The sequence below is a fragment of the Pan paniscus genome, chromosome 6 (genome assembly GCF_029289425.2).
Source record: "Pan paniscus chromosome 6, NHGRI_mPanPan1-v2.0_pri, whole genome shotgun sequence".
Lineage (NCBI taxonomy): Eukaryota > Metazoa > Chordata > Mammalia > Primates > Hominidae > Pan > Pan paniscus.
Window position 1 is genome coordinate 48,373,194 of NC_073255.2, and position 22,673 is coordinate 48,395,866.

The 22,673-nt window shown below is 37.6% G+C and overlaps 1 protein-coding gene across 4 annotated transcripts in view; it reads right to left on the reverse strand.

Annotated features, from left to right (window-relative positions):
- Positions 1–22,673, reverse strand: part of CDK13 (cyclin dependent kinase 13) — a 146,665-nt gene that overhangs the window by 36,117 nt on the left and 87,875 nt on the right. For all 4 annotated transcript variants that reach the window (XM_003808700.7, XM_003808701.7, XM_034963997.3 and 1 more), the window contains exons 6-7: positions 14,965–15,154; positions 13,106–13,162 (exon numbers count right to left, since the gene is read on the reverse strand). In XM_003808700.7, coding sequence (XP_003808748.1) covers positions 13,106–13,162; positions 14,965–15,154 — 247 coding nt within the window. The remainder of the gene's footprint in view (positions 1–13,105; positions 13,163–14,964; positions 15,155–22,673) is intronic.

The window sequence follows — 22,673 nt, forward strand, 5'->3', positions numbered from 1 at the left end:
CCCGCCACCACTCCTGGCTAATTTTTGTACTTTTAGTAGAGATGGGGTTACGCCATGTTGGCCAGGCTGGTCTCAAATTCCTGACCTCAGGTGATCTGCGCACCTCAGCCTCCCAAAGTGCTGGGATTATAGGCGTGAGCCACTGTGCCCAGCTGCCTTATCCCCTTTTAATAAAATCCTTTCCCTATTTTTCTCATTCAAGTGCTATACTTCCTTTACAACACAGTAAAAGATGCATATTCATAAAGTCTAATCTCTATTAATAATATATTTATCTTCACATTCTTAAATTTACATCATACTTACCTGTCTTAACTCCCTATTTTGTATTTTCCCAGAAAGTTAAAAAACCTCGTAACATTCTTTATTATGAACCCCACACACAAAGCCCAGAACAATGCTGGGCACAGGTCAGGCACCTTAATGTATATTGCCCTCTAACTTTAGATGACACATGATTAACTTGGGTGGAAGAACAAAATTTGTAAAAATTATGACAACTAGTTTCTCAAACACATCAAGGGATCTATCAGTATATCAAACCTATACAATGGTGTTATAAAAGTGCAACTGGATAACTAGGCTCAAGGAAATGTTTAAATTTATATAAATCTATCTACAAATAGTTAATTTTTATTTTACTTTAAAAAATATTTTTAGTGTCTCGTATTTTTTTAAAAATCTTAAAAATTAAAAGTATGTTGAATTGTAGAGAAACTAAACAAATTCAGGTGACTAAAAAGGAATAAGTAAAAGATTATTTTATATATTGTATATCAAATTCTAAGCAATATGTAGCATCATCTAATGCAATATTTAGCAGTCACCTTAGCAAACTAGAATATACTTTTTATTAATTGCTATAATGTTTTATTAATTCAGACGTGAAAATAGTAAATTTTCAAAAATTAAACACAAAACCACATGAAATATATTTCTAACTGTACAGAAAAATATTTAACGTGTACTAATTAATGGCCTTTCCAAATGCTTAGTTTCTGTTAGACAAGAAATAAGAACTAGGCAAAATACTGAGAGAAAACATTCAACTGTAAAATTTAATCTAGGAAGCTGAATTTTAAAACACTAATGTAATTTCAAAAATATGGAAATGCTTTGATTTATGAAGCAAACAAACATTCAGACTGATACACACTTTTTATAAAACAAAAAGTACCACACTCTAAAAATTATTTTTACATTCAAGGAAGTGTCAACGGAGTAGAGATCAAAGACTATCTGTTCATTTATAGATTCCAATACTTTGCCTCTGAACAATCCCAAGAAGGCTGGGTGCAGTGGCTCATGCCTGTAATCCCAGCACTTTGGGAGGCCGAGGTGGGTGGATCACGAGGTCAGGCATTCAAGACCAGCCTGGCCAAGATGGTAAAACTCCATCTCTACTGAAAATACAAAAATTAGCCAGGCGTGGTGGCATGCATCTGTAATCCCAGCTAATTGGGAGGCTGAGGCAGAGAATTGCTTAAACCCTGGAGGCAGAGGTTGCAGTGAGCCGACATTGCGCCACTGCACTCCAGCCCGGGTGACAGAGCGAGATTCTGTCTCAAAAAACAAAACAAAACAAAACAAAACACAAAAAGCAATCCCAGGAATTCCAGAGATGGAGGGCAGGGAAGATGAGATACGGTTATGGCCTTCCCTACCTTAAGGCCTGATAAGCTGCACCGTATCCACAACAAACCAAGCAGTGTGATAAAGGAGTGTGCCCCTTGGCTGGCACGTTTTCAACCTCCTATTGGTCTAGATATATATAGAAAAACAGAACAAAATCCTAGATCCTTGAAGTATTTGGGGGTTCTAGATAATCTCAGTTAAAATTTATAAAGCAGGGTTGCTGCCTTTGTTAAAGACTACTCTAAGTGAAAAAAAATCATATAAAATGAAATACCTAAACTAGCTCTAAAATGTTTCATTTTTCCAACAACATATGATAAAGTCTGTACTTCTTTCTTCCTGCTTGAAGGCAACCCTCCCATGTACTTCTTTCTTCCTGCTTGAAGGCAACCCTCCCATGTACTTCTTTTATACTATAATTTATACTGTTTTGAGACAAAGAGAGTCTTCAGTAAACTAAATTCATCATATACACAAAATGCCATGTCATCTTTAAGACATTCACAATCCATTGCAGAAAAATCTATCAAACCTACAAAAGAAATCTGGGATCTATTTTCTAACACCTACCCAGCTTTTGATGTCAAAAATCCAAGTGTCATTCTTGATTCATCTTTCCCTCAAATTTCCAAACAACTTCTGCCAATTCTACATCCAAAATAGATCCCCAATCCAAATACCTAGTCCAAGCTATTATTCTTTTCACTGGTATGACCACAACAATATCTTAACTGGTTTCCTGGCTTCCATCTCTAATTGCACCCCCCCACCCGCCCTGCCCGTTTTTGTTTTTGTTTTTATTATTTTATTTATTTATTTTGAGACAGAGTCTCGCTCTGTTGCCCTGAATGGAATTCAGTGGCGCAATCTTGGCTCACTGCAACCTCTGCCTCCTGGATTCAAGCAATTCTCCTGCCTCTGGAGTAGCTTGGATTACAGGCATGCACCACCATGCCCAGCTACCCTTAACTTCTTTTCAGTTTTTTTATTAAGCATAAAACCAGGTATCAACTGCTTGCTTAAAACTGCCCAGTGATTTCCCACTGCAATCAAATAAAATTTAAACTTTACTTCAGTTGATAAGACTGTACAGCAAGGATCTTACCTCCTATTACACTGGGCAACCTTTGACCTTAAACCTCCCAAGTCTGTTCCCAGGCCGTACTGAGTTCCTTCTCCTTTGTACTTGGAATGTTCTTGGCCCAGGTCTTCATTAAGTTTTCCCTTTCTCATCACTCTTGTCTTAGCTCCAATTTACTTCCTAAAAGAGGCCTATCTTAACTCCCCTAATGAAAATTACCCAATTATCCACTACCACCCCTACTTTGACACTATAGTCGTTATTTTATTTGCTTTGTAGCACTCAGCTATTTTAAATTCCTCACCCTACATATGCATTGCCTAACTTATTAATACTTTCATATAACATAACTACATAACAATAAACACAATCTTTTCTCTCATGCTCTTTCCCCCTTTCTATTTGAACTCCTGTTTTCCTCCTTTTGGTATCTTCCAAGAAAAATAACTTTTAAATTCCTCTATCATCACAGTGCTATAGAGAAACAAAACCAATTTTTTCCCAACTGATGCTGTCATCTTACTAAGATCAGCTGTCTTACTTGCCCATTCTTATTACACAAGCAAATTTAGAAGTCCTATAAGTACCTACATTATTACCTTTTGCTACAAACTGCATCTCTGTTCTTCTTTACTGTCTCAGCAAACAGCCTCACCATTCGTGGCAGATACTCATAGTTGCCCTCTAAAAATCTGTTATTCCTCCCTTCTATGGCAGCTGTCCAGCTCTGCTACATTTCCCATCCTCACTGCAGTTAGGTGTGGCCACATGACCAAGTGCTCTCCAGTGAAACATAAGCACGTGCGATAAGTGTCATTTCTAGGCCTGGCTCATTACTCTCCTCCCTCCTCTTTTCTCACCTCTGGCACCAGCATTGGAAGGCATGTGTAGAAGATGACAGATCTTCCAATCTTCTTCTCTGAATAGCTGTATTGAAGCAGTCACCATTTGACTTGGTGGTATGGTTAAATAATCTTAATTGTGCACAGGGGTAAGCAACAACTGCTCAAAAAAATTTTTTTTTTCTTTTGAGACAGTTTTGCTCTTGTCACCTAGGCTGGAGTGCAGTGGCGTGATCTCGGCTCACTGCAACCTCCACCTCCTGGGTTCAAGCGATTCTCCTGCCTCAGCCTCCCAAGTAGCTGGGATTACAGGCGTCTGCCACCACACACAGCTAATTTCTATAGTTTTAGTAGAGATGAGGTTTCACCATATTGGCCAGGCTGGTCTTGAACTCCTGACCTCAGGTGATCCATCTGCCTTAGCCTCCCAAAGTGCTGGGATTACAGGCGTGAGCCACCATGCCCAGCCACCACTCAAGATTATTAAGTGAGAAATACATATATAAACTTCTCATTCTTTAAGCGACTAACTTTTGTGGTTCTCTTTGTTACAAAAGTTTAGACTATCCTAACCAACAAATCATTCATCCAGTTGCTTAAGCAGAAACCTTACAGTAGGGGGTGGAGGCAGGGATGTATCTCACAACACATTCAACCATCAAGTTCTAACAAGTCTACATCCTTATGATATAATTAATCTGTCTTTCCACTACCTGTGCCCATTCCTTGGCTCTAGCTATAATCATCCTATTTAGATTTACTGCAACAGCTTTCTTAAGTGATTGTTCTTGCTTTCCAGACATATAAGGCCAAACCACTTTCCAAAGTGATAGCGTGAAATGAAACATGAATATGTTATGGCTATAGTACACATTGCTTCCATCTAGAGAATACCTACACAAGGCCTATAAAATCCATTATCATTTGGTTTTTGTTCCAATCACACTAAACCCTCAGTTCCCTGAGGCGGGTGAGCAAATGTTCATTTTCCAGAGAAAGGGGATAAAGCCAGAGAGAGAACAGAGCTGGCAAGAAAACTTTAAAGAAGTTAGTGGTACTTTAATTGTATTTTAAATATTTTTAATAAACTATTTTTTAAAAAGCTTTTAAAAGGTAACAATGACAAAAGACAAATGAAAATGACTGTTACTAAGGACGAGGAAAAACACCTGATGATTTACTCAAAAATTCTGCATAATAGGTACCATGCCTCACTTTCTACCTCTCTAATGAAAAAGCAAATATTGAGAAAGTGTGCAGACAGAAGTATTTAATCATAAAAGCAAGTTCCAACATAGGTGGAGTTAGAAGAGAATAAGGACAATTTCAGGTATCACCCAATTCAGTAATATAGTATACTATCAAACAAAAATCCATGTTATGATTAGGATGCTAATATTAAATCCCGTTAACCATTTACAAATGTAAAGACAAAAGTAAAAGAGACTGAAACTATGTTTTGGCTCCAGGAAATTTAAAGCCCAGGAAAATTAAAGCACGTTGTAATATGAAAATACATTATCCAAAGACAGACAAATAAAAGAAAATCCATCCGGGCGTGGTGGCTCATGCCTGTAATCCCAGCACTTTGAGAGGCAGAGGCCTAAGGATTGCTTGAGCCCAGGAGTTCGGAACCAGCCTGGCCAACATGGTGAAACCCCACCTCTACTAAAAATACAAAACAAATTAGCCAGGTATCACGGTGCATGCCTGTAATCCCAGCTGCTGAGAAGGCTGAGGCATGAGAATTGCTTGAACCCAGGAGGCAGATGTTGCAGTGAACCTAGATGACACCACTGCACCCCAGCCTGGTTGACAGAGCAAGAAAGACTCTGTCTCCAAAAAAAAAAAAAAATCCGGAATCCTCAAAAATGAATTTCAAACTTGCGCTATTAGATTTGGCTACCAACTGTCAACATCGTAGAGATGATCTTGTTTAGATCACACAAAGAAGAAGCAAACTGATGTGACACTACATATACGATGCTTTTTTCTTTCATGGATTAAAAAACAAATTACATTCTTGTGGTGTGTCTATACCCAGTATTTGCACAAAAAGCAAATTAACTCACAATGAAAAAGAAACAGGACTGAAAAACATATAGTCGAGTTCTTAGATGTTATCAAATAAATGTGTACACACAAAAAAGAAAAATCTAAAAGTGAAATGAACCACTCCACTTTATTTACATAATTAGATCAATTCCAAGCAATAAACTCAATAACCCAGGAAAACACAAACACACACACACACACACACACACACACACACAGTCCTTCTGCCATTAAATTGGAAAACGAAATTTAGTAACTTCAATAAGTTGTTATTGGATGGCAAGAAACTAAACTTTGTAAAGACCCAAAAATAATGCTCTTAACATTAACTATTGTGCATTTCAATTTCTACTTTTTTTAAAATAGAGATCTCACTATGTTGCCCAGGCTGGACTTGAACTTCTGGGCTCAAGTAATCCTCACATCTTGGCCTTCCAAAGTGCTAGGATTACAGGCAAGAGCCACCAAGGCCAGTCCTTCTGCTAAATACTTTCATTTGTAAATCTCATTAATATTTTTGAAAAGAAGGCAGACACTATTTCTTTGTCTGCCAGGAAAGTAACATATTAGAAAACAAAATCAAACAATTCTTTTGTTTTTCCTTAAACCTTAAGTGATTAACCAAGTATTAAAATTTAAAGTCAGGCCAGGTGCCGTGGCTGACCCCTGTAATCTCAGCACTTTGGAAGGCCAAGGTGGGTGGATCACCTGAGGTCAGGAGTTCAAGACCAGCCTGGACAACACGGTGAAATCCCATCTCTACTAAAAATACAAAAATTCGCTGGGTGTGGTGGCAGGTGCCTGTAATCCCAACTACTTGGGAGACTGAGGCAGGAGAATCGCTTGAACTCAGGAGAGAGGTTGGGTTGAGCCGAGACTGCGCCATTGCACTCCAGCTTGGGAGACAAGAGCGAAACTCCGTCTCAAAAAAAAAAAAAAAGTCATCAGACTTTAATATAACTTTCATGGGAAAAATTACAGGTAATTTTAAATATTTGTTGCTATCAAAATATTTTTTGTTTATAGATTTCTCATTAGATATTTCAAGAGCTTTCAAACTGCTTAAAATATAATTAAATCCAATATGACAAAGGGAGATTCAAAAGTAGAAATATCACATAACTTGCTAATCTGCTGGAAGATTAAACCTACAGCATAACTCATTTGTCAAAAATATATTTGGAGGATGCAAAGACAAAAAGCAAAATTCAGCAGACCCTTTACTACAAAAGAACTCTAAAAATTGCCATCAGCTTAATGGTACCTCTAAAGCAGACTTGAGAGGCCCCTAGAGTTCTCTACCTGGAAGATACTTCTAGGTAATCAAGGCTGAATTCAGAGTCTTATCAGAGAAGCACTCCCATATAATGAAAATAATCTTTCTGTCAAAAGATCCTGAGCTCTACTACTTATTGGTTGTGTGATCTTGCAAATGCACTTAAATTTTCTAAACTTCTGTAACTTTAAAATGTACATAAGAATGATACCTACATCATCCATCTCAAACAACTTTCTTTTAAAATAATTCTTGTGAAAGGAAACTATGTAAAATAAAGTGATGTACACAAACGTTAGTTAAGTTTGTTCTTTCCTTTTCCCTTCTTTTTCTTAAAAAAAAAGAAAAATGGTGGTAATATAAATTATAATCATGTACTATAAATAATACATAGAATGAATAATATACTCTAAACACATAAAAGAAGATGTGCCCAATGATGCCTGTGGGATTCAGGACAGATTTCAAAGGCGGTAGGGCCTGAATTGCACACTGAAAGAAAAAAAAAAAATTTGTCAAACTCAGGTGGGAAGTATAATTACATACAAAAGAAACAGCTTATGTAGATTCACAAAGGCATTCAAGAGCACAGCAAGTTTAGGGAACTACAAATAGTTCAACATTGCTATTATCAGGGGGGCTGGAATGGCAGAAGAGAAGACCATAAGGGAGAAAGACCAGAGGACAGAAAAACCAATACAATTCTATTTACAAATGGCCTATATGAGAAGGTGACTGGAAACCTTTAACTAAAACAGGAAATAAAGGAAAAGGAGTAGACATTTTTCTGGAGAATGAAATAGATAGGTTTTGTAACAAGGTTTAATTTAGGGTACCCAAATCACCCGGGTAGAGATTTCCAATGAACAAAAGGTCTGGAGACCAGAAGAAAGATCAAGGATTGGAATTCAGTTTTGTAAGTATTCAGCAGTAATGTCTTGGATGATATACCCCCAACAGAAGGAGGGGGGAATTCTTTCCACTTTATATGCTCAAAAATGAAGACTACTCCATTAGAGTTGAAGGGAGAACAATTTAATCTTGATCTTACAGTTAAAAGTCAATGATCTAAATGAGATCTCCTTTCCCGAAGCTTGTTTAATAATTTTATTGTCATTCATCTGTTATTAGTAATTTTTTTATTACCATGGTTCCAATCTTGTCTAGTGATTCTCAGAAGATCCTTTTCATTACCTAGAATCCCCAAAGCTCCCTGCACTCATCTGCATCAGGAGGATCCTCCAGATGAAGATCACCTTCTCCCAGATCAGCATCAACCAAGCACTTATCATGAATGCAGTCAATGTTTTAGGGAACACAAAACACAAAAGAATAAAATATGGTAATACTATCTTCCTCTCTCATTAATACCTTCAACTTTAGGAAAATTTAGTTTTGCTTTCAATAACAATGTTCTGAAAAGCCACTAGATGGCGATACTGCCTTCAAAAAGGTGTGTGCGTTTTGGGAGGGTGGTATTAGTGAGCTAATGCTCTAAGGCCCTTTTCATTTTTCCCTTCTCTCTCCTTACTGGATCATCATATGGAAATGTAGTATGCTTTCTGGTTACTGTTTAAAAAACTTTCATTTTGATCACAGTAATATTATTAAAGATATGTTTTTCAGGGCTGGGCACAGTGGCTCACACCTGTAATCCTAGCACTTTGGGAGGCAGAGGTGGGTAGATCACTTGAGGTCAGGAGTTCAAGGCCAGCCTGGCCAACATGGTGAAACCCCGTCTCTACTAAAAACACAAAAATTAGCTGGGTGTGGTGGCAGGTGCCTGTAATCCCATCTACTCAGGAGGCTGAGGCAGGAGAATCGCTTAAACCTAGGAGGCGGAGGTTGCAGTGAGCCGAGATCACACCACTGCACTGCAGCTTGAGTGACAGAGTGAGACTCCGTCTCATAAATATAAATAAACAAACAAATAAAGTGTCACATTATAGTTTCTTCTCTAGAAAATGAGGCTAGTTTCAATTAATATGGAAAACTTTTTTCATACAGGACGGTCACATAAAGAGAGAAAGATACTCCATCCTTTTGAAAACCACTGGAGCAATGACTTGGTAAAATAAAAATTAAGAAGAGGGAAACATTGTAGCTGTCAGAAAAACTATACTTAAAAAACCATATACTAAAAGATGAACAGTTAATGAAGAAATGGGGCAAAAATCTCTATTCTCAAGTTTTAAAATTCCCAATGCAGAATGGGACAAAGTATAAATACCAATGTTCAAAATGAGAAAATGACTGAAATTTAAGAAATCATTTTCCCCTCTAATTTTAATCCAGTGGTTCTCTTTCTTTCTTCAATAGGCACATGAAGAGCAGATCCACATTGGTCACAGACCCCCAAGTACTAGCTGTAACTCCACCCAGCTTTCCTCAAATTCAAAAAAGGAACATCCAAAATCTAATGAGAGCTGTGGTTGATGCTATTACAGTTGTAAGCTGAAATCTGCTCTATTTACAAACAAAAAACCTTACACAAAATTCTTGGAACACTTCAGTTATTCGATCTATATTAACTACTTAGAAAATAAAAACACTTCAAAGTGACTTTATATTTGCATGAGTATTACAGTAAGGCCCTACCTGGCTCTCTGTTTATAATGAAGCAGAAATATGAATGAAAAATCATTTGTTATATATTTATCTCAAAAAATATCTAGAAAATTTGAGACAATACAATAAATCTGTTAAAGGTAGATTTCTTTTAAAATCACAGTTATTAAGGTTCACTAGAGCAACATATGTATTTTAAAGGTATTCCATTATATTAATACTACTTCTCCAGGAGATTCTGAAGAAATCAGAATTATTCTCTTAAAAAAAAAAAGAGAAGTTTTAAAGGAGTATATAAACCCCATAATGATAGGATATTTGCTCTTAAAACAAAACGACAGACTGAATTTTCCTCTTATACATTTAACTGAGCAGAAAAATTCAGTATACATTACCTGAAGATGCAAAGTTATGGGACTTTAAAACTCTGGTTCTCTAAACTCAAAATTTCTACATCAATCCAGCAGGGCAACAGGGACCATGGCCCAGTGAACACACCACACCCCGGCACTCCAATGGAACCCAAATTAGATTTTAAAATGAAAATCAATGGGAAAATTAAGCCTCATAATATAAAATTTGGCTTTATAATCAGCTTTTTTGAAACATATCTATTCCAAATGTGCACAAATATCTGCATAACAAGAATCTATTAGATTAAAATGGTAATTAGCTGTTTTCCATTCCATAGGAAAGGATTTACATAATTAACAACAGACACAAACTTATATTAAGCAAAATCTAACTACAGTGAAATCTCAACCAGCTTAGCAGATAGAATTCTTAATTAACCAGAACTTGCCCAAAATAATAGCCACATTAATTTAGTCATATATATACTTCTCAGCTGGGCATGGTGGCTCATGCCTATAATCCCAGCACTTTGGGAGGCCAAGGCAGGCAGATCACTTGTGGTCACGAGTTCGAGACCAGCCTGGCCAACATGGCGAAATCCTGTCTCTACTAAAAAATACAAAAATTAGCTGGGCGTGGTGGTGCGCATCTGTAGTCCCAGCTACTCGGAAGGCTGAAGCTGGAGAATCGCTAGAACCCGGGAGGCGGAGGTTGCAGTGAGCTGAGATCACGCCACTGCACTCCAGCCTAGGCGACAGAGTGAGACTGTCTCAAATAAAATAAAATACATATGCTTCTTAAACAGCAGAAGAAAAAAATATACTTCAAGTTAAGTTTTGGATTAAGTACACATTCAGACCAATTTTTCCTTTCAACTTCTACCAAGAGGCACTATTATATATGACAGAAAGAATAAAAAATTGGGAATTGAAAACTTAACTATACACCCTTGGCTCTGCCAACATTTTTTGATCTTTAAAGTCACTCAATCCTTCACAATAGCCAGGATGGGGAATCAACGTTAAGCGTCCACTAAGAGATGGACGGATAAAGAAAATGTGGCCTGTAATCCCAGCTATCGGTAGGCTGAGGCAGGAGAATCACTTGGACCCCGGAGGTGGAGGTTGTAGTGAGCTGAGATTGCACCACTGCACTCCAGCCTGGGCGACAGAGTGAGACTCTGTCTCAAAAAAAACAAAACAAAACAAAAAAAGGAAAATGTGGCATATACGCACAATGAAATACTATTCAAGTCTTTAAAAAACAAGGAAATCCTGTCATTTATGACAACATGGATGAACGTGAAGCGCATTGTGTTAAGTGGAATAAGGCAGGCACATAAAGACAAATAACTCATCATTTCACTTATACGTGAAATCTAAAAAACCTCAACTCATAGAGGTAGAGAGTAGAGCTGGTAGTTACCAGATACTGGGCATAGGGAGTATGGGGGGAAGATGCTGGCCTAAGGATATAAAAGTTCAGTTAGACAAAAGTAAATTCAAGAGATTTATTGTACAACTTGGCAGCTACACTTAGTAACAATGTATTCTTGAAAATTGTTGAGAGTAGATTTTTAAGTGTTGGCACACACAAAAAAAAATGTGGGGTAATGCATAGTAATTAGCTCAATGTAGCCATTTCACAATGTATACATATTTCAAAATTAAAAAAGGAAACTAACTCAGCCCTTTCTGGGTCTCAATTCGCTCAAATGCAAAATGAGGGATATAGCTTTTGAGCTTTAAAACACTTTTAAACTTCAAAAAAAAAAAAAAAACACTCATACAACCCTTTCCTAAAATAAAATGTTAATTTTAAGTGTAGTAGTTAAAACAAATAAAAACCAAGTAACTCTGGTGAAAGTTGGTACAGAGGACTGGAGGTCCAATCACAAAACCCCATCCACAGAACACTTTCTTTCCTTTCTCTCTCTCTGTCTGTCTTTCCTTCCTTCCTTCCTCCTTCCCTCCCTCCTCTCTTCCTTTTTTTTTTTTTTTTTGGAGACAGTCTTGCTGGAGTACAGTGGTGTGATCTCGGCTCACTGCAACCTCCGCCTCCCAGGTTTAAGTGATTCTTGTGCCTCAGCCTCCCAAGTAGCTGGGATTATAGGCGTGCACCACCAAGCCCAGCTATTTTTAGTAGAGATGGGGTTTCACCATGTTGGCCAGGCTGGTCTCCAAGTGCTGACCCTCAAGTGATCCGCCTGCCTCTGCCTCCCAAAGTGCTGGGATTTGTACAAGCATGAGCCACTGTGCCTGGCCCACTGCACACTTTCTGAGGGGTTTCATGGAACTTGAATAGATCCAAAACATATCACTTATAAACCTCTACTCTAGAACACTATATAAGGAAAATACTTTCCAGAATTATGTCACAGGTGCTGCAAGATTTAACAAAATAGACTTTTTACTCTGAAAAATTCAAACGAGAGTTTTTGTTTATTGCTTTAACCAAAAAAAGCAAAGATTAAATGAAAGTAAACATCTATTCCTAAGACTGCAATCAACTGATGTTTCATTATATTAAATTATGGTGATATTAAAGAAATGACAAAATTGTCATAAAATAAAAATTCTTTATATTATTTCAGATATATATATACATATATGAAAATAAAGACAAGAAAGGAATGGGGTAAATGGACTAAAGATTTATTAAGCCAAATTAATTCCGTATTTTATTTACATAAAACCTACTATTGCACAAAAATATTTTATTTTGAAATCCCATATTAGTTTTAATAGGACAAATCATATTTCACTACCACCAGGCACAAAGAAAGCCAAGTTGGGTATATAATCCAACTTTAGCCAGAAAAGTTCTACATTTTTGTGTCTTATACAGTGAACATCCTCCCAACAGTTGGTTTAAATAAAGGGTTCTAGGGAGTTAAAAAAACAAAGAACTGTAGATATAACAATAAAACCTGTCTAAAATAATAATGAAACCAAAGTTTATAAGTTTAAAAATGCAATTTAAAAGGTTTTCATTAAGAATATTTAATATCTGAATTCGCATTAGAAATTTAAGTTCACTTCAGTTACACTTAAAGATGTTCATTTAAAAAAATCATTTTTACCTGTTAAAGATCAATTTTTAAATTGAGATAATGTATAAAATATTGTAATTACAATAATCAACCCAATATGGTATAAAATTTCAATGTTTTATGTACTAACCATGAAAAGTAAACTTCTCTTTTAAAAAATAAAACTATCAATAAGGTATTCTTAGTATAGCTTCTAATACTAAACTCTAGTATCTACAATATTCATTTGAAGGTATGCTTACCTTTCTTCTGAGCTATACAATCGAGCAAGTCCAAAGTCTGCAAGTTTTATCTGCCCTCTGGTGGAAATAAGACCAAATGAACAAAAGGTATTAATTTACTCTGAATTGACAATACACATTTATATTCTATGCCTAGAACTGATAAAAAAAAAAACCTATGTAAACTTTAACTCTGCTCACACTGCAATATCATCAAGGTAATACAGGCAAAGGCAAGTACTGGATAAATTCACAAAACAAGAAAGTAAACTATCCTTGGATAGTCTTAAAATTATTATAGTAATATGATTATTATAATTACTGTATTATAATATTAGAATAGTATTTTATTACTATTCAGTTCCTATTTAGAAAAGCATACTTCAATGAAAATAAAATGAGATCATTTTTATTACTTAGCAGTAAGACAAATTTCTTGTTCAAGGTAACAGTGCTCAAGAATGAAGTGACATCACTTTTAATTTGTTTAATTCTCCAGTTTTAGAGGGGCTAGGTGCATAGAACACTGTCTATTAATTAAAATGAGAACCAGCCATGCCTTATTTAAATTAACAAACAGTACCAATTACAAGAGAATTACCAGGGTTCAAATATAAGATGTTACAAATCTAACCTTATTTACATAAGTTTTAAATATGTGAATGTGTATGTGTGTGTACACACTTCCAAGAAGTTCACTTTACAACTGTGACTGCTTTTTTAAATTTTTCTAAAATCTATTCTTAACCTAAAGCTGAAGTTACATTGCTTATTAGATGATCCATTCACATTACTTGGCATAATAGCAAACAGAAAAGTCAACTAAGTATTATTTTATATGCATTACAGACTATTATTAGATTTTCTTTTTTTTTTTTTTTTTGAGACCGAGTCTTGCTTGCTTTGTCACCCAGGCTGGAGTGCAGTGGCACTTCACTATCTCAGCTCACTGACTCCACTCAACTCCACTTCTGGGATTCAAGCGATTCTCGTTCCTCAGGCTTTCTAGCAGCTGGGATTACAGGCGTGTGCCACCACACCGCGTTTACTTTTGTATTTTTAGTAGAGACAGGGTTTCACCATGTTGGCCAGGCTGGTCTTGAACTCCTGGCCTCAAGTGATCCGTCTGCCTCATCCTCCCAAAGTGTTGGGATTACAGGCTGAGCTGCCCCACCCGGCCACTAACAGCTATGTAACACAACTTTTGAGGTATCCCAAGTTATAATATTGTTGATTAGTTTTATTTTTATTTTTGAGCCAGAGTCTCGCTGTGTCACCTAGGCTGGAGTACAGTGGCATGATCTCAGCTCACTGCAACCTCCACCTCCTGGATTCAAGCAATTCTCATGCCTCAGCCTCCTGTGTAGCTGGCATCACAGGCATGCTCCACCACACTAAGCTAACTTTTGTATTTTTTTGGTAGAGACAGGGTTTCATCAACGTTGGCCAGGCTGGTCATGAACTCCTGGTCTCAAGTGATCTGCCCGTCTCTACTTCTCAAGGTGCTGGGATTACAGGCGTGAGCCACTGTGGCTGGCCTGATTATTTTTACATAGTTTGTATAAAGTAAACTAAATTTTAAATCTTTTTTAACATAATCAAGGTGCAACATCATGTAACACCGTATCTTTTTTTTATTTTAAAAATTTTAGATTCGGGGGTACATGTGTTTGTTGGTGACATGGGTATTACAAGTGTAATAGTAGGGGTTAGGCTTCTGGGGTACCCATCACCCAAATGTTGGACACTGTACCTAATAGGTAACTTTCAACGCTCACCACCCCCAACATTCCCCGCCGCTACGGTTTCCAGTCTGTTCTCTCCATGTACATGTCCATGGTAAAACTCATTTTAAATATATATAAAGTTCATACCCATACCTATTATTTAGAAGGATATTGGAACATTTAATATCTCTATGCAAAAAGTTCTTCTTATGACAATAATCCAGACCCTCCATGAGCTGTCTCATAAATGACTTTATGTGATTTTCATTAAAATGAACCAAGCCTGATTCCAGTAGTCCCATCAGATCATGGTCCATATATTCAAACACCAGATAAAATGCACCTAAGAATGAGAATAATTAATACATTAGAAACTTATTCCTACAACCTTTCCATAAATTCACAATTTTTAACAATAAAAGGCTGGTAGAGGAAGAATTAATCCTTGAAAAGAAGTGTTACTTTGTTACTTTAATAACATTCATCTTTCTCTCTGGACTTAATAATATTAATAAATAAATCCCAAGGAAAACATCTAATCTATTTTCTTCTCCCAGCAAAAACAGTTATGATTTAAAAAAAAAAAATCACCCTGCTGTTCTCCATATTGTATAGTTTCTAGGTGTGATTAATGTTTTAGACATCAAATTGTCTCTTAGAAGCTGAATAAAATCAATATAGTTTATCAAAAAATTAAAAGTTGGTAAAAGAACTGCTTTTAATTAAAAAAAAAAAAAAAAAGAGTACAGGCCAAGAAAGATGTTAGGCGACTTCTAAATGCCTCAATAAACATGTAATTTAATTGTTTATACAGCTCCAGAGTACCTAAAAGCAAGAATTTGAGGAAAAACAATATAATTTGAAATTACAACTTTATTTTATAAAAAACAGCTTAGTCCTGCTACCAAAACCTAAAATAGCACATAGCACACACACACAAACTATACAAACGTACTTGTGAGAGATTTAGAAATCCTAAAGGAAACTTACACACAAACTGAATGAGAAATATAATTCATTACATTTGTGAAAAGCAGAAAAACTAACACGAAGACAAAAAAGGCATCTGAACTTGGTTCAGGTAAGTTCCTAATTTTTAAAACAGAGCAAAGAACTCTTGGTAAACTTGCAACAGAAGGAGTCTTTCTTAAAAGTTTATTATGGTACCTCCCTGAAACCAACAACCAATGTCATATTTAATAGGAAAGGCTAGATATTATGTATGAGATTAAAAACAAAAATTGCCAGTGGCTCATGCCTGTAATCCCAGGGCTTTGGGAGGCCAAGGTGGGCGGATCATGAAGTCAGGAGATCAAGACCATCCTGGCGACACAGTGAAACCCCGTCTCTACTAAATATACAAAAAATTAGCCGGGCATGGTGGTGGATGCCTGTAGTTCCAGCTACTCGGGAGGCTGAGGCAGGAGAATGGCGTGAACCTGGGAGGCAGAGCTTGCAGTGAGCCGAGATCACGCTACTGCACTCTAGCCTGGGTGACAGAGCGAGACTCCATCTCAAAAAAAGAAAAATCAATATTCAAAAAGCAAAAGACAGCCGGGCGCTGTGGCTCATGCCTATAATCCCAGCACTTTGGGAGGCTGAGGCAGGTGGATCATCTGAGGTCAGGAACATGAAACCAGCCTGGGCAACATGTCGAAACCCTGTCTCTACAAAAACTACAAAAATTAGCCTGGCGTAGTGGTGTGTTATCTTAGTCCCAGCTACTCGGGGGACTGAAGTAGGAGGATTGCTTGAGCCCAGGAGGCAGAGGTTGCAGTAAGCTGAGATTGAGCCACTGTACTCCAGCCTGGGCAACAGAGCCAGACTTTGTCTCAAAGAAGAAAAAAAAAAAAGCAAAAGACTTCATATATGAAGCAACAATTCACTAGAAAATAAAATTTAAATGACTTCACAATAGAAAAAAATTACTACTAATGACCAGGACTAAACTTTAACAAGAATTATACAAAACTGAGCCAGGCGTGGTGGCTCACACCTATAATCCCAGCACTTTGAGAGGCCAAAGTGGGCGGATCACCTGAGGTCAGGAGTTAGAGACCAGCCTGGCCAACATAGTGAAACCCCATCTCTACTAAAAATACAAAAAGCCAGGCATGGTGGCGTGCACCTGTAATCCCAGCTGCTCCAGAGGCTGAGGCAGAAGAATCACTTGAACCAGGGAGGTGGAGGTTGCAGTGAGCCGAGGTGGTGCCACTGCACTCCAGCCTGTGCAACAGAGCAAGATTCCATCTCAAAAAAAAAAAAAAAAAAAAAAAAATACAAAATTCATTAATAAACACCAAATTGTAAAACTCTGTATTTTTCTTTTCTTTTTTTTTTTTTTTGAGACAGGGTCTCACTCACTCTGTCACCCAGACTGGAGTACAGTGGCACCATCACAACTCACTATATCCCTGACCTCTTAGCTCAAGTGATCTTCCTACCTCAGCCTTCCAAGTATAGTTGGGGTCATGGGCTCTCACCACCACATCTGGCTAATTTTTCTGTTTGTTTTATTTCTGGTAGAGATGGGGTCTCTCTATGTTACCCAGGTTAGTCTTGAATTCCCCGACTCAAGAGATCCTCCCACCTTGGCTCCCAAAGTGGCAGATTACAGGTTTGAGGTACCGCGCACATATAAAACTCTGTATTTTAAAGCAATTTCAATAAAAGGACCAATGGTTTTTCTCTTTTGTCACCAGGAGTGAGGAGACTTAACTTGACAAAATAATTCTAAAATTATCCTTGAAGAAAACAAACCAGAGTACCAGCTAAAACATTTCTGAAAATAAACACTTGCCCTACTAGAAATTAATCTGACCTGTGTCATACCATAGGGACTGACAGAACAGTGAAAATAATACACACCAGAAAACAAATCCCAGTTATATATCTAATAATTATAAAAATAGCCAATTTAAGTCAGTGAAGAAAGAATAGATAAAATAGTGTTTGACAAATGTATAATCCCACAAGGAGGTGGACAGTTATATCAAAGAAAAATGCAGTAAAAAGCCAACAGATTTCAATTCATTAAATGAAAATGTAGAAGTACTGCCTAAGGAAACAATATGGAAGAGAGATAAAAGGCAAATGATGGCTGCGCATGGTAGCTCACGCCAGTAATCCCAGCACTTCGGGAGATCGGGGTGAGAGGACTGCTTGAGGCCAGGGGTTTGAGACTAGCCTGGGGCGACATGGAGAGATCCTGTCTACAGAAATTTAAAAATTAGCCAGGTGTGGTAGTGCACACCTGTAATTCTAGCTACTTGGGGGGCTGAGGCAGGAGAACTACTTGAGCCCCAGAGTTTGGAGTCTGTGGCTGCAGGGCCACTGCATTCCAGCCTGGGTGACAGAAGGAGACAGACCCAGTCTCCAAAAAAAAAAAAAGGAGGGCTGGAGCACGGTGGCTCACACCTGTAATCCCAACACTTTCGGAGGCCGAGGTGGGTGGATCGCTTGAGGCCAGAAGTTTTGAGACTAGCCTGGACAACATGGTAAAACCCCGTCTCTGCTAAAATACAAAAAAAACAGCTGGATGTAGGGCACATGCCTGTAATCCCAGCTACTCGGGAGGCTGAGGTGGGAGGATCACCTAAGCCTGGGAGGTCAAGGTTGCAGTTAGTTGCGATTGCGCCACTGCACTCCAGCCCGGGTGATAGAGTGAACCCTGTCAAAAAAAAAAAAAGAAAAAAGAAAAAAAAAGAAAGAAAAGAAAAGGACAAACTGGAGAAGTATCTATAACATATACTAGATTAATATCCTTAATATAAAATGAGATCTTACAAATCAATACAAAAACGGCTGGGTGTGGTGGCTCACGACTGTTATCCCAGCACTTTGGGAGGCCGAGGTGGGCGGATCACTTCAGCTCAGGAGTTCGAGACCAGCCTGGCCAACATGGTGAAACCCCGTCTCTACTAAAAATGCAAAAAAATTAGCTGGGCTTGGTGGTACAAGCCTGTAATCCCAGCTACTCAGGAGGCTGACGCAGGAGAATCACTTGAACCCGAGAGGCGGAGGTTGCAGTGAGCCGAGATCGCGCCAGCCTGGGAGACAGACCAAGATCTCAAACAACTACAACAACAACAAAAGAATCAATACAAAAAAATACCAATCCCACAACAGAAAATAAGACATCAAATGAACTGTCAATATGCAAAAGAATGCCTATGTCCAAAAAACACACGAAAAATATTTAATCTCATTACTAAACAAAATACACAAATCAAAGCAACTGTATACCACTTTTAAATTGCATACTCTTTCACGTGGCAAGACTACAAAGATTTAGCTGTAAGCATGATCACTAAAGCAATGTAATAATAAAACACTTAGAAAACAAAACAATATGTCAAAAAAGTTCTTCTGGTATATCTTATGCCACTCCATGTAACTTTGAAAAATGTTGTAGAGATATAATTATTGATGTGGAAATGTACTGAGCATGCTGAGTAAAAGTAAGTCAGTTATCAAATATACACATACCGCTATCTCTGCTGTTATTTAACATTATATTGGTGGCATTATGTAACACAGAAAGATAAAAGACAGCATTAAGAGTTGCATGGTCCAATACAGTAGCTACTAGCCACTAGCCACATGTGGCTAATGAGCTCTTGAAATGTGGCTAGTTAAAAAATGCTACAAGTTCTGGTATGACTTTGAGAATTATTGAAAGTATATAGAAAAAAATTAAAAATAAAAATGCTATGAGTGCAAAACACACACTGAATTTTGAAGACAGTACAAAATAAAAGAATATAAAATATCTCAATAATTTGTGGTCTTGATTACATACTGAAATAATTAGATACATTGGGTTAAATGTATTATTTGTTGAGTTGGTTTTTTTGAGACAGAGTCTCACTCTGTTGCCCAGGCTGGAGTGCAGTGGCACGATCTTGGCTCACTGCAACCTCCGCCTCCTGGGTTCAAGTGATTCTCATGCCTCAGCCTCCCAAGCAGCTGGGATTACTGGTGTGCACCACCACTCCTGGCTAATTTTTGTATTTTTAGTAGAGATGGGGTTTCACAATGTTGGCCAGGCTGGTCTCGAACTCCTAACCTCAGGTGATCCACCCACCTCGGCCCCCCAAAGAGCTGGGATTACAGGCACGAGCCACCGCACCTGGGTTAAATACGTTATTAATTTCAACCTTTCTTTTTTTAAAATGAAGTTACCAGATGATTTTAAATTAAAATACAATGGCTCACATTCTATTTCCATTAAACAGCACTGAATTCGAGATTTAAGAATTGACATAGGAAAGCTAAAACTATCTTTAAATGCAGATAACAAGTTTTTGGCCTCCGGAGAGCCATAAACACTCAATGACAACAAAAAAATTATTACACACAGTTAAACAGGTTAAAAAAGTAGAATATTACATATAGTAGTCACTAACATCAACCACCAGTTAAAATATAAAATGGAAGACCCCATTAGTAATAGCTAATCAATGAATTAAATTTAAAAAGCTCACATAAGAAATGTGAGAAATCCTTTAAACTATAAACACTCTTACAAGACAGAAAAGTACACATGAGCAAATGGATAGCAGCGCTAAACATGATAAAGATGTTAATTATCCCTATGTTAGTTTATAAATTAGACACAGCCCAATTTTTCACAATACTTATTGTTTTTCTGTAATGTATATCCACATAGAAAAATAATTAAGAATAGCAAAGTAACACCTGAAAGAGAAAGGGGGTATGTGTACACACTATCAGATATTAAACCAGTATACATTTCCATCGTTAAAAAGTGTGATACTGGTAAATAAACATGAAATAAAACAGAAAATTCAGAAATATATCCACATACATATGGACCTTTACTATATGATAAAGATGGCATATCAATTCAGTGTGGAAAAGATGGACTTTTTAATTGGTGGTATTGGGATAACTGAATAGCCAGAAAAAGATAAAACTTGTCTGTCTCTCACACTATACACCAGCATAAAAAGCAAATGAATCTACAAAATTACAAAAAATTAGCCAGGTGTGGTGGTGGGTGCCTGTAATCCCAGCTACTGGGGAGGCAGAGGCAGGAGAATTGCTTGAATCTGGGAGACAGAGGTTGCAGTGAGCCGAGATTGTGCCATTGCAATCCAGCCTGGATGGACAACATGAGCAAAACTCAATCTCAAAAAAAAAAAAAAAAAAAAAAAGCAAATTAATCAGTTATCTAAATTTTTTTAAAGAACTATAAAAGTACTTTAAAAAAAACACAGAATTCCTTAATAACCTAAGAGTAGAAAAAAAGTTCCAACTAGGAATCAAGAAATAATTTATACCAAGAAATAATAAATATGACAAATACGACTATGTAAAAATAAAAATCCTCTGCATGGCTAAAAATACCACAAGCAAAATTAAAAGAATATAGCAACCTGGAAAAAAAATAGCTGCAACTTATACTGCAGAGTGATTATTAGTATCAACTACAGTCCAGGCACGGTGGCTCACGCCTGTAATCCCAGTACTTTGGGAGGCTGAGGCAGGTGGATCACTTGAGGTCAGGAGTTCGAGACCAGCCTGTCCAACATGGTGAAACTCTCTCTCTACTAAAAATACAAAAATTAGCCGGGCATGGTGGTTCATGCCTATAATCCCAGCTATTCAGGAGGCTGAGGCATGAGAATCACTTGAATGCAGGAAGTGGAGGTTGCAGTGAGCTGAGATCCTGCCACTGCACTCCCGCCTGGGCGACAGACACTCTGTCGCAAAAAAAAAAAAAAAAAATTAGCCGGGCATGGTGGTGGGCACCTGTAATCCTGGCTACTTGGGAAGCTGAGGCAGGAGAATCACTTAAGCCGGGAGGCGGAGGTTGCAGTGAGTCACAATCGTGCCACTGCACTCCTGCACTCCAGCCTGGGCAACAAAGCAAGACACTCTCTCTCTCTCTCTATCTGTATATATAACTAAAATAAAAACTCTCTAAATTAGGGGGAAAAAAGATCAACGACCTTACAGAAAGTGAGAAAAAGAGACAATTAGCTCATCTGAAAAAAGAGCAAAGTGCCCCTAAGTGAATGCAAAGTTAAAAACTCTAAATTAGGGGGGGAAAAGATCAACGACCTTACAAAAAAGTGAGAGAAAGAGACAATTAGCTCATCCGAAAAAAGAGCGAAGCGCCCCTAAGTGAATGCAAAGTAGCTTAATCTTGCTCACAATAAAAATTTGTGGCCAGGCACAGTGGCTCACGCCTATAATCCCAGCACTTTGGGACGCTGAGATGGGCGGATCACCTGAGGTCGGGAGTTCGAGACCAGACTAACACGAAGAAACCCCGTTTCTGCTAAAAATACAAAATTAGCCAGGCATGGTGGTGCATGACTGTAATCCCAACTACTTGGGAGGCTGAGACAAGAGAATCGCTTGAACCCAGGAGGCAGAGGCTGCGGTAAGCCAAGATCATGCCATTGCACTCCAGCCTGGGCAACAAGAGCAAAACTCTGTCTCAAAATAAATATAAATTAATTAATTTCCCAAACTAAAACTTGACCAAGATACTAAATTGACAAAAATCTAAAAGTAGAACTCCAGAGTCTACTGACAAAGCTGTAAGAAACACTTTCATACATTGGTAGTAGAAATACACAAAAAAAAGCCCTCTGAAGAGAAATTTGGCAATATCTAGCTAAATCACATTCAGTATTTCCCTTTGACTTAACAATCCCAATTCTAGGAACTTGTACCAAAAATTCACTGGCCAAAATACAAAATGATGTATGCATAGGGTTATTCAATGCAGCATTATTTACACAATGAAAATATCTATCATTAGGAAACTAGCTGAATAAACTATAGTATACCCACACAGTGCAGTGCCTCTAAGCAATGCGTGATTT